Source organism: Borostomias antarcticus (genome assembly GCF_949987555.1).
Source record: "Borostomias antarcticus genome assembly, chromosome: 4".
Taxonomy (NCBI): Eukaryota; Metazoa; Chordata; class Actinopteri; order Stomiiformes; family Stomiidae; genus Borostomias; species Borostomias antarcticus.
Window position 1 is genome coordinate 10,629,203 of NC_140237.1, and position 12,452 is coordinate 10,641,654.

Genomic DNA, 12,452 nt, shown 5'->3' on the forward strand with positions numbered 1-12,452 from the left:
CCTGGTATAGAGTACACACCCCTGGTATAGAGTACAGCCCCCCTGGTATAGAGTACACACCCCTGGTATAGAGTACAGCCCCCTGGTATAGAGTACAGCCCCCTGGTATAGAGTACACACCCCTGGTATAGAGTACACACCCCTGGTATAGAGTACACACCCCTGGTATAGAGTACACACCCCTGGTATAGAGTACAGCCCCCTGGTATAGAGTACACACCCCTGGTATAGAGTACACACCCCTGGTATAGAGTACACACCCCTGGTATAGAGTACACACCCCTGGTATAGAGTACAGCCCCCTGGTATAGAGTACACACCCCTGGTATAGAGTACAGCCCCCTGGTATAGAGTACACACCCCTGGTATAGAGTACAGCCCCCTGGTATAGAGTACACACCCCTGGTATAGAGTACAGCCCCCTGGTATAGAGTACACACTCCTGGTATAGAGTACAGCCCCCTGGTATAGAGTACACACCCCTGGTATAGAGTACAGCCCCCTGGTATAGAGTACAGCCCCCTGGTATAGAGTACAGCCCCCTGGTATAGAGTACAGCCCCCTGGTATAGAGTACAGCCCCCTGGTATAGAGTACAGCCCCCTGGTATAGAGTACACACCCCTGGTATAGAGTACACACCCCTGGTATAGAGTACACACCCCTGGTATAGAGTACACACCCCTGGTATAGAGTACACACCCCTGGTATAGAGTACAGACCCCTGGTATAGAGTACAGACCCCTGGTATAGAGTACACACCCCTGGTATAGAGTACACACCCCTGGTATAGAGTACAGCCCCCTGGTATAGAGTACACACCCCTGGTATAGAGTACACACCCCTGGTATAGAGTACACACCCCTGGTATAGAGTACAGACGGAGTGAGAGCAGGCAGCAGGAGCAGAGCAGTAGGGCAGGCAGATATCAAACTATGTTCACTGATTTTTCACAAGATCTAGTTCCAATCTAGCTGTGGTTAGAGAGCCCTCCTCAGCCAACTAGCTGGACTAGGAGGAGAGAGAGAGACAGAGATGGAGAGAGAGAGAGAAACAGAGATGGAGAGGGAGACAGAGAGGGAGAGAGGGAGAGAGAGGGAGAGAGAGAGAGAGAGAGAGAGAGAGAGAGAGGTGGTTTAGGTGGCAGGTCTTAGTGTGTCAGACCATCAGGCTCAGGTTCCCAGGACTAGTTAGCAGAGCAGAGCAGAGCGGAGCGGAGCAGAGCAGGCCACGCTCAACACACACACACCAGGTTATTATCAGAGTATCATCTGACCTGGCCTGAAACACACCAGCCTTCTATTACATGTAGGAGGTAATAGAAGATACACTAGCCAGGCAGTGGCACACCGGGCAATGTGTGTGTGTGTGTGTCCTCCACCCAGAAGACTCACTTGGTGTGAGAGGGCCAAGCCCACCATGGGGACCTTCAGAGTGTCCATCAGAGCTGGTTTAGGCGTCTTAAACTGTGCCTGACTGACAGTGCACACACACTACACAGACAGAGAGAAAGAGCAGACAGACACAGGGGCACAGAAAGCACAGATACAAAGAGACAAATAGAGAGAGAGAGAGAGAGAGAGAGAGAGAGAGAGAGAGAGAGAAGGGTGGATAATGAAAGTTCTTGGAACAGGGAATGGAAAGTAGAAGGCAGACAGTCAGTGGAAAGAGGAGACCAGGTGAAGTGCTTCACTACACCACACAAGGAGGTTGGCTACAGTAATACACACACACACACACACACACACACACACACACACACACACACACACACACACACACACCCACACACACGGTGAAGAATGGCAGGAGAGAGTCCTCACATCGGTCGTCTGTTCCCGGCAGGAGGAGGAGGAGTAGTGGAAGGAGGAGGTGCCTATCTGAGAGGGGGGAGGAGAAGGAGGAGGTCCCTACCGAGGAGAGAGGGGAGGTGGAGAGGGAGGTGGTCCCTACCTGAGAGGGAGGGGAGGCGGAGAAGGAGGTGGTGCAGACCTCCTGGGAGTCCTCCACTCCGGCGTACGCTCCTCCCTCGTCCTCTCCTGGAGCTCTGGAGACATCCCATAATAGACTATTACATCTACAGCTTATAACATGTTATAGCACATCTCTACAGGTACAAACAGCTTACGACATCCTATTACAGTTTAAAACATGTTGTAACAGGTTATAACACATATCTACAGGTTATGACAGGTTATAACATACCTACAGGTTATGACAGGTTATAACACATGCCTACAGGTTATGACAGGTTATAACACATACCTACAGGTTATGACAGGTTATAACACATGCCTACAGGTTATGACAGGTTATAACACATGCCTGCAGGTTATACCACAACCCCATAAGCATTAAATCTGACAGAAGACCAACAGCAGAACTGCAGGCGGAGAAGAGAAAGGTTTCCAGTGAGGTCTGGGCTGACCCACCTGTAGTTGCAGGGGTGCACGTGTCCCATGTTACCAAAGGGGCGCTCCACAAAGTGGTCGACGATAATGCCCATGATGGGGGCAGAGCGCTCAAACTGCCTGTAGGGGGCGCAGGAGAGGAGGTAAGGATGAGAGTGAAAAGAAGGCATGACTGATTGAGGGATGGTGGTGAATAGACTTGGCATATCAGGACAATTGATAGGATCAAGGCTAGGCTATACTGTGTGGACCTTGTGTAGAGAAGGACTAGAGTATACCTAGTACCTACTACCTACTACCTAGGACTAGAGTATACCTAGTACCTACTACCTACTACCTAGGACTAGAGTATACATAGTACCTACTACCTAGGACTAGAGTATACCTAGTACCTACTACCTACTACCTAGGACTAGAGTATACCTAGTACCTACTACCTACTACCTAGGACTAGAGTATACCTAGTACCTACTACCTACTACCTAGGACTAGAGTACACCTAGTACCTACTACCTACTACCTAGGACTAGAGTATACCTAGTACCTACTACCTACTACCTAGGACTAGAGTATACCTAGTACCTACTACCTACTACCTAGGACTAGAGTATACCTAGTACCTACTACCTAGGACTAGAGTATACCTAGTACCTACTACCTACTACCTAGGACTAGAGTATACCTAGTACCTACTACCTACTACCTAGGACTAGAGTATACCTAGTACCTACTAGTGGTTTCATATCAGGAGAGTAGGACCAGAGGAAGATGTGTGTGTTTCTGGTGGTAGGACTAGATTAATAAGTCTAGTTATAAGTAGACTACACACACTGTGTGTGTTTGGACTAAGGGAGGACAAGGAAGACCAGAGGACACATACTGTGTGTGTTTGGACTAAGGGAGGACAAGGAAGACCAGAGGACACATACTGTGTGTGTTTGGACTAAGGGAGGACAAGGAAGACCAGAGGACACATACTGTGTGTGTTTGGACTAAGGGAGGACTAGGAAGACCAGAGGACACATACTGTGTGTACCTGGTGGACATGAAGGCCAGGTTGGTCCTGTAGGCACAGGAGAGGGTGATGGTGCCGACGGGCGTTCCCACGATCCCCACGCGCACCGTCTGGAACCCTGCCGGACATCGTCATCATGCATCATCATTCACCATCATCATCACCACTATTGTCATCAAAAATCACAAGAACAATTTGTTTTACCTTCCCCCAGTCCAGTGAGTTGGACCTCCCCAAAATATATCCTGCAAAACAACAAATATATTAGTCACACATTATAATGATCCACTATCATACCAGTATCCAAGTAACCCTGTCACTCAGAATTAAACCACTCTGTTGCCCCACACCTTCTTCTACTGCTTTACAAGAGCATTCTTCAGCACATTCTGCTCCCCCTGTTTCTTTAACATGTTAACTGCCTCCAATAAGAACAAACTCAAACGCGTCACACAAATGCCTCCAAAGTTATCAACCTTCCCGCCCCCGACCTCTCAGACCTCAACAGCATGGCCGTTACACGCCGAGCGGATACCACTGCACACGACTCCAGGCAGCCCCTCAACCCAGTCTTCACACTGCTTCCATCAGGCCACAGGTACACTTCCTTGGCCTGGAAACAGGCACGCTCTAGCAGGAGCGCTGTCCCCTCTGCCATAGCATCACTTAACAAAGCACCACAAGAACTTATCGTGTCATCATTTGTTGTGTAGGCACGTGTGCTGGAAAGGTGGTTGATGATAGGATGTATATATGTATGGTGTGAGGATATGGTGATACGTGTAAATGTAAATCTGTGTCTATTGAACTGTATCTGTTTGTGTGGCTACAATTTTCCTGAAAAGGACAATAAAGTAATCTAATCTCATCTAATCTAATCAGTAGCCGCCAGACTAGCTGATAATGCTAGCAGATGTAGCGTTAGTAAGATGACCTGTAGAGGATAATGTATGTAGTGTTAGTGCTAGTAAGCTGACCTGTAGAGGATAATGTATGTAGTGTTAGTGCTAGTAAGCTGACCTATAGAGGATAATGTATGTAGTGTTAGTGCTAGTAAGCTGACCTGTAGAGGATAATGTATGTAGTGTTAGTGCTAGTAAGCTGACCTGTAGAGGATAATGTAGTGTTAGTGCTAGTAAGCTGACCTGTAGAGGATAATGTATGTAGTGTTAGTGCTAGTAAGCTGACCTGTAGAGGATAATGTATGTAGTGTTAGTGCTAGTAAGCTGACCGGTAGAGGATAACGTAGTCATGGCCTTGCTTCCTGGACAGCTTGTAAGCCGGCGTTACCCTGGTGATGGCCAGCAGGGACTTGAGCAGCAGAGACAGACGGTTATAGACTGTGTAGGACACCTTGATGTCCTTATCACACCTGAGGGAGCAACGGGATGGATTACCTGTCAGTGCTGTGGTCAGTCCAGAGTGATAAACAACAACAGCAACAACAACAACACAACAACAACAACGACAACGACAACGACAAAGACCAGGCTTACTTCTCATTCATTTCTAGACACCATGTCTCCAGTTCCATGGAATCTCCCTGCAGAATCGAAGGAGAAGCAAAAGCACAATCTGTTCACACTAGACTAGTGCTTGTGGTTTCAATTTATAGGCTACTTCTGCACGGTTCATCAGCTGCCCCCCAGCCGCACCTCAGAGGTCTTGAGGGAGATCTCCACACACATGGATCGCCCGATGCCCGGCAGCTGGCCGGCCAGAGCCTTCTTAGCCTCATGGGTCACCTCAGGGATGTCTTTGATGGCCAGGTTGAACTGAGGAAGAGAGAGGAGACCAGAACACTCTTAATGATAATAATAACAGGACCTCAAGAGGTCTTTAATCACCACATTGCACACACAATTACACAGCTCACCACCCGTCGGTGGAATTTGTCATCTGCATTTTCCCGTCCAAGCTGTCCTCCTCCAGTGGCAGCCTTGTCAGTGGCGCCCGGGACCAAGTCCAAGTGCTTAGTCATTTTTTTGGATTGGGTGCTTGGGAGGAAACCCTTGCGAACATGGGTAGAGCATGGAAACTCTGCACAGAAAGGCCCAGGACTGTCTAATGCGCCACCGTGCCGCACGTTAGCAATTTGGGGTACAGTGTCTTGCTCAAGGACACTTCATCACACTGCTAGGAGACGAACCAGTGACATTCTCCCTGGCTGGCCGCTCTACCTCCTGAGTCCTGAGCTATGTGCCACCGCATAGGACTAGAGTACATGAGCAGGGATTATGTTGACATTGTCAAAGGAATGGCACGTGCTTTCAGCATGTGGGAATGCCAAGAAAGCATGGTACAGTAAGCTACTATCAATATCCAGATGTACCCTTAGGGTTGTCCTTGAGGAGAGGTGGGTCAGTTGTGTGGTCTGTTTGACAGAATCACTAGGGAATGACTAAGTGATGTGACTCACCCAGTCAGAGCCTGTGGGTGAGGAAGAGGAGCGAGTGCATATCTTCTCCCCGAGTCGAGCTTGGACGATCACCTGCACGGTCTGTGGGCAGAGAGACATTTAGGACACATCACCATCTTAATGCTGTCTGGACTGTAGAATATGTAATGTGAGCCATGTGAATCATATGATATGGCGTATCATTTTGTTATTGGGCTACTGAGATGGTGGTTCAGAGAGAAATCAGGGCTGTGTCAGATTCAGTACAGTGCATAGGATTTCAGACATCTTACTTTCAAAGCAAAGAACTTGATGAACTTGTCCAAGTCTTTTTTATCCTGGGGACTCAGATCACTGTCCATAATGGCACGCCCCTGTAATGTGTAAAAATGTAAACAATCCTGTTATCTAACTAGCTACAAGGTAGCTAACGTTAGCGGTCTTCATAGATAACAACACGTTCTCTAAACATTGTCTGGCCATTTCGATTTCTGTTTATTTATTCAAATTGTCTCATTTATAGCAAATGCAAGTGGTTCAGTAACTAAACGCATGATTAGCTCGTGAGTTATACTATCTTTTGTTAGCCAACTACGATGCAGCAGCTTAGCTGTGCTAGCGAGCTACAATAACAACGTAACGTTACACGCACATACTTACAGCTCATCACAAGAACGAATATCTCAATTTCTGCCGTTTCAATGTCATTCAAAATAGGCTAACACTTGGAAACAATATGATGTTGTTTTCTTCTCTGTATTACGCCATCACATTATGATTTATAAGGACACGAATCTCGCCATCTGGCCCATTTTTGTTTATTTTCTTCGGGGTCAGCAATGACGTGTTTGGAAATTATTTATTCTCGGTGGCACTTTCAAATAAAGACGTAAACATCATCACAACTAATATAAAATTGTGTTCTTATTGAAATGGTGATATCATACGGATTTTAAATCCCAATATTAGATCAAAAACATGTATTGCCAATTTTATTTGTGTTGTAAATAATACAAATCATGCGAAACTGCGATTCTTAAATCGAAGCGAGATAACGTTAGCCAGCTAGAACAGATTTTTCGTCACACCGATTGCTAGCAAATGGTAGGTTTTGAGCAGATGAAATTGTTCTCAAACATTTATATCGTCCTTTGCACGTTAGTAGTTGCCGTTTGAAATGTTTGCTGTAACTTAAGTTGAGCGTACTTTCCTTTTATTTTCAGTGTAGTTTTAAGAAGCCCGTGGTTTATTCAGTAAACTTAGCTAGCTAACGTGAGCTAGTTGAGCTAGCATGGCGGTGACGCGATTATCTAGCTGGAGACTGGTTGAAAACTGTTGCCACCATAGCAAAGCAGTCTAGGTACCATATCTACTGGTTTGAAGAATGTCAGAACAAACAATAGAGCATGCTTCGAAACAGTTAAAGGGCAATGCTCGTTTTTGACAACCTGGACCTTATTTACGACATATTATAAGAAGTTTGACTCACCGAGATCACTTTGGTGTACTTCGGAGGCATGTAGAAGAAATTTAAAATCCAGCGCGAGCCAGTATATCCATGTAATGGCGGTGATCGGGGCAACGAGAATGCAGTTTCTCAAAATCTATTTTCGGCCGCTAAACGGTTGTTTTCATCAATCAGATTGGATGAATCGACAGTTGAGATTCATCAACGCGAGGCATTGTAGTGGTTTTCAAATACGGAGTCTTTAGCCTCTGTAATATGATCTTTACACGCCTTTCCCCACTTGCTCCAGCACGCATGCGCACAGGCCAGCGCGCAGACTGGCTTTTCTCGTCGGATTGTTGCTGACGAATGACGACGACAATATTCTCGGCACCAACAACGATCGTAGCGCAGAGAATGTGAGCCGGAGAATAGCCAGTCTGCGCGCTGGCCTGTGCGCATGCTAGGGCTGCTCGATTAATCGGATTTTAATTTAGATTACGATTTGGGCTGTCAACGATCATTAAAACTAAATAATCGCCATAAAACGATTTTGCACAAATCAAGTGCACCCTACACTGCAGAGCTATACTGCGCTTGACACTTTAGTTCAAAGCGAGACGAGTTGTCAAGCAAGGCGCACGCATGCTCCTCTCGAACAAAACACGACAAGAAGAAGATTATGGCAGCAGACCGAGAGGTGGACAAGAGAGCTAAAACAACGTCAGTGGTGTGGAAACACTATGGGTTCGCGGAGACAGATTTGGACCAAGTTGACACGGTGTGTAAAATTTGCTACGCAGTCGTAGCTGCCCCTCAAAGCAGCCCTTCTCAGTCCCGTTGTCACATTCCGCTCGCTCATGCCAGACAACAGTCCTTTGCCGGTCCATTCACTTTGCCGTCAAAATAAATCGGTGTCGGCCTATTTAGGAGAGGCGCTCATATTTACAAGTGTCAGATAAACATGAAACGTCACTCACCTAAGCAAAAGGGTCTATTTTAACAAATGCTGGGTTTTGAAGCCTCGGCGCTACCATTAAATACCTTATTTAGACGCGTTCTGTCCTAGTGAAATTATTTTTCCGAGGTAGTCTTCTTCTGTGGTGGTGCCGGTGCTTTGAAGCTTCTTTATTTATCAGTTTTGGCACTTTTATTAATTTATTTATCAAGGTCAAGGTTCACTATTTGTCTCCCATGGGAGAAATGTATCTAATCCAAAGAACATTGTTAAAAAGAAAAGCCACTGTCAACATTTAATAAATGAATTGTTATCAAAGTCAATAATTTGATTTGTTAAGAAAATTTGTTAAGAAAATGTTAACTTTTGATTAAAAAAAAAGAATTCAATGAATAATCGTGTTAAATAATCGTGATCTCAATATCAATCAAAATAATCGTGATTATGATTTTTGCCATAATCGAGCAGCCCTAGCGCATGCGTGCTGGAGCAAGTGGGGAAAGGCGTGTAAAGATCATATTACAGAGGCTAAAGACCCCGTATTTGAAAACCACAACAATGCCTCGCGTTGAGGAATCTCAACTGTCGATTCATCCAATCTGATTGATGAAAACAACCGTTTAGCGGCCGAAAATAGATTTTGAGAAACTGCATTCTCGTTGCCCCGATCACCACCATTACATGGATATACTGGCTCGTGCTGGATTTTAAATTTCTTCTACATGCCTCCGAACTACACAAAAGTGATCTCGGTGAGTCAAACTTCTTATAATATGTCGTAAATAAGGTCCAGGTTGTCAAAAACGAGCATTGCCCTTTAACTAATAATTTTGGAGATATCAAAGATTACAATGCGTACTCTTTGTCTAGCCTCTGCCCGAGGGACCATAGCAACACCCATTGCCTGTAGCCATCCTGGACTGTCCTGTTTCATACACTGTTGTCTTCTCCCCCTCCTTCCAGCTCCAGTGTGAGGCACCACCATGGCTATACCCATAGCCATCCTGGACTGCGACCTGCTGCTCCACGGCAGAGGACACAAGACCCTGGACCGCTTCGACATAGAGACGGTGTCGGACGAGTTCCTGTTGACCACGTTCGGCTTCCCGCGGGAGTTCATCTACTACCTGGTGGAGCTGCTGAGAGATACACTGTCCAGGCGCACCCAGCGGTCCCGGGCCATTAGCCCTGAGGTGCAGGTTCTGGCCGCGCTGGGCTTCTACACCTCTGGCTCCTATCAGACCATCATGGGAGACGCAATTGGAATCAGCCAGGCTTCCATGAGTCGCTGTGTCACCAACGTCACCAAAGCCCTGGTGGAGAAGGCTTCTGAGTTCATAGGTACTAGGGTGTACTACTATTTAAGGATTAGTTTCCCTGATGCACACCCTGCCTGGTCCTGCATGTAAATGGAAAGAGCCTCTTAGTTCTAGACCAGGCCTGATCTGCATTGAGAAACTGGCCCATAATGCTGCTCCATGTCATTAATTCATACATTCTGCTATTACTACTATTATGATTACTGTTATACCTCAAACCCAAGCCTGAGTCTGATGTCTTCTGTTGTCCTGCCAGGCTTCACCAGAGATGAGGCCACCAAGCAGCAGTCCAAGGAGGAGTTCTTCCGGGTGGCGGGGTTCCCCAATGTGTTGGGTGTGATCGATTGCGTCCATGTGGCCATCAAGGCCCCTAACTCGGAGGACTCCTCCTACGTCAACAAGCGGGGCTTCCACTCAGTGAACTGTCAGCTGGTGTGCGACGCCCGGGGTCTGCTGCTGAGCGCCGAGACCCACTGGCCAGGCGGCCTGCAGGACGGATTCATCTTCTCTCACTCCTCCGCCAGCAAGCTGCACCACGAACAGGACAGCCACGGGGGGTGGCTGCTGGGTAAGGCAACCTCGTACTGGGAACCTGTTATGGAATTTACATCCAAACACCTTAAACCTTTGTCCTCTCTCTCCTTTTGTAATTCATCACCTCCCCCAAATATTCACATAGCTGTGCTAACATACAAAATGGCTTCCAGGAGGCCATCTGTCTACAACAGAATAACCATCCTTTGTCATCCTTTGTCCCCAATTGCCGCCTTTTTCTCATGTCACATGTCTGTACTCTTGGCCACGCCTGCCATTTCATATGACGTACAATGGAGTAGCCAATCACATCCTGGAACACCGTACCTGTGGTTTGACTGCATATAAGGCACAGCAAAAGACAGAGCCGGCACTTCGCTGGATACCACCCTTGTTGCGTTGTTCAGGAAGTCCTTGCGCTCGTATGCTTTTCACAATAAACCAGACTTAACCTTTTGAGCGAATCTTGGTAAATCCTCTTTTGACTAGATCAGTTAAATTTCTATTACAAACCTTATTCTGGCCAGTTTTTGTCACGTCTTGGCCTTACGACAATAACAAACATGTTTGATATTCTCGCAAGTCTTTAGTCTTGTCTTATGCAAATTGTGTGGTTCAATGACGTGACCATTATCAACAACCAATAGGCGATTTGCAGAATCCTAGTCTGCGACTAGTCTGTAACTTAAAACTCTTTTAAAAGTCTTTAGATGCGAGAGGGTGTCAGATGACAGTCTTTTTAAAATCTTTTAAAGGTTTTATCAAAGTCTTCTAGTGTATGGACAGCATTAGTAGTAGCAACTTGAGTCTGCTGGGATATTATCTAGCAGCCTGGCTATTGTCTACTGGTTAGGTTTCCTCTCTTCCCTCTAGGAGTTCCTCTACCAAGGAAACATGTGTTGGGCTATCATGTCATTGGCTGCACATGGACAAAAGACTTGTCTTACTGCTCAAGCATCCCTGTATCTTCATGCTCATAACTCAGTATCATGTTTTACTTAGTTCATTGTGATTCTAAGGAGAAAATGTCACATCTTCTTTGGTGCTGGTGAGCAGGTACTGTATCTACAAACAACTGAGTGTCTGAACATCAGTTCTGTGTTTCTGTTCTCCAGGGGACCGGCGCTACCCTCTGAAGAAGTGGCTGATGACGCCGGTCCAGTTCCCAGAAACCCCTGCTGACTTCCGCTACAACCTGGCGCACACGGCCACCCAGGAGATTGTGGACCGGACTTTCCGGGCCATTCAGACCCGGTTCCGCTGCCTGGATGGGTCCAAGGGCTACCTGCAGTACTCCCCAGAGAAGTGCTCCCACATAATCCTGGCCTGCTGCGTGCTACACAACGCATCGCTGCAGTCGGGCCTGGACGCCTGGACCTTCGAGAGGACCGAGGCTCCGGACCAATCAGACGAATGGGAGGAGAAGACGGAGGAGGTGGACCCTGAGGCCTTACAGGTCCGCAAGGAGCTCATCCTCAGCCACTTCAGCTAGGAGGACCAGGTCTCAGCCAAGACCAGGTCTCAGCTAGGACCAGGCCTCGACTAGGACCAGGCCTCAACTAGGACCAGGCCTCAACTAGGACCAGGCCTCAGCTAGGACTAGGTCTCAGCTAGGACTAGGTCTCAGCTAGGACTAGGCCTTGACTAGGATCAGGTCAGCTAGGACCAAGTCTCAGCTAGGACCAAGTCTCGACTAGGAGCATGTCTCAGCTAGGAGGAAATAATTTCAGCTTGGATCATGGATGTATTTGGATATGTCTCTGATTCGGGACTGGACTACACACTATACTACTAGTCTACCCCACTTGAAACTGGTTGCACCTTGAACCCAGGGAGGAGCACACCAGGGACTATACCCTTCCTCCACAGTCACTCGCCTTCCTTCCTTCTTAATGTATACTGTACCTGCATGTTGAAGGTTATCATACCTAAGAATTTCACTCACTTTCACAGTGATGTGACAATAAATAGACTTGACTTGAGACAGACGGGTGCACACATGGTTACACATTACACTCAAACGATGGCCTGTTTGCAAACTGCTCCCTGGAAACAAACTGAAACGAGAGAGAGAGTATGATTGAATCATTGTTAGCCGGAACATTATGCATTTACAACACTACTCATTTTCTGGCCGGGAAGGGGCAGATATCTGAACATACAGTATAGCAGTGTAATGGCTTGGAGTCTGTGGATGTGTGTGCAGAGATGTTGGTGTGTAGATAGCTATGAATAAAGTGCCTCATTCAACCTGTCATATGCTCATCTGTTCATTCATCGTGCTGTAAAGTGGAATCGTATAAAACATGGAATGTTAAATATAAATAAAATAATCTCAAACTAAATGTACAGTCTCAAACAAATATATCACA

The 12,452-nt window shown here is 46.7% G+C and overlaps 2 protein-coding genes across 4 annotated transcripts in view; one reads left to right on the forward strand and one right to left on the reverse strand.

The window, feature by feature from the left end:
- atg13 (ATG13 autophagy related 13 homolog) overlaps window positions 1–6,644 on the reverse strand; it is an 11,912-nt gene extending 5,268 nt beyond the window's left edge. Inside the window, exons 1-10 of one of the 2 annotated variants that reach the window (XM_084436788.1) lie at window positions 6,483–6,644; window positions 6,116–6,196; window positions 5,844–5,924; window positions 5,080–5,199; window positions 4,921–4,967; window positions 4,656–4,796; window positions 3,629–3,669; window positions 3,446–3,542; window positions 2,431–2,529; window positions 1,952–2,045 (exon numbers count right to left, since the gene is read on the reverse strand). In XM_084436788.1, coding sequence (XP_084292914.1) covers window positions 1,952–2,045; window positions 2,431–2,529; window positions 3,446–3,542; window positions 3,629–3,669; window positions 4,656–4,796; window positions 4,921–4,967; window positions 5,080–5,199; window positions 5,844–5,924; window positions 6,116–6,184 — 789 coding nt within the window. In that variant the 5' untranslated portion in view covers window positions 6,185–6,196; window positions 6,483–6,644. Of the gene's footprint in view, window positions 1–1,951; window positions 2,046–2,430; window positions 2,530–3,436; window positions 3,543–3,628; window positions 3,670–4,655; window positions 4,797–4,920; window positions 4,968–5,079; window positions 5,200–5,843; window positions 5,925–6,115; window positions 6,197–6,482 lie in introns of both variants that reach the window. The other variant, XM_084436787.1, reaches the window with a different exon arrangement.
- Window positions 6,645–6,872: 228 nt separating this feature from the next.
- harbi1 (harbinger transposase derived 1) lies at window positions 6,873–12,367 on the forward strand. 2 transcript variants are annotated; one of them, XM_084437546.1, is made up of 4 exons: window positions 6,873–6,926; window positions 9,191–9,568; window positions 9,803–10,114; window positions 11,196–12,367. In XM_084437546.1, exons 2-4 carry the CDS (start codon window positions 9,211–9,213, stop codon window positions 11,570–11,572), a joined length of 1,047 nt encoding a protein of 348 aa, XP_084293672.1. In that variant the 5' UTR covers window positions 6,873–6,926; window positions 9,191–9,210; the 3' UTR covers window positions 11,573–12,367. The 2 variants fall into 2 exon arrangements, with proteins under 2 accessions (XP_084293672.1, XP_084293673.1); XM_084437547.1 differs by lacking the exon at window positions 6,873–6,926 and adding an exon at window positions 7,048–7,182.
- The last annotated feature ends 85 nt before the right edge of the window (window positions 12,368–12,452 follow it).

Coding starts and splice junctions, on each gene's coding strand:
- harbi1 (XM_084437546.1), top strand. CDS start 9,211: ATGGCTATACCCATAGCCATCCTGGACTGCGACCTGCTGCTCCACGGC. Junction 9,569..9,802: donor GAAGGCTTCTGAGTTCATAG/GTACTAGGGTGT, acceptor TTGTCCTGCCAG/GCTTCACCAGAGATGAGGCC. Junction 10,115..11,195: donor CCACGGGGGGTGGCTGCTGG/GTAAGGCAACCT, acceptor TCTGTTCTCCAG/GGGACCGGCGCTACCCTCTG.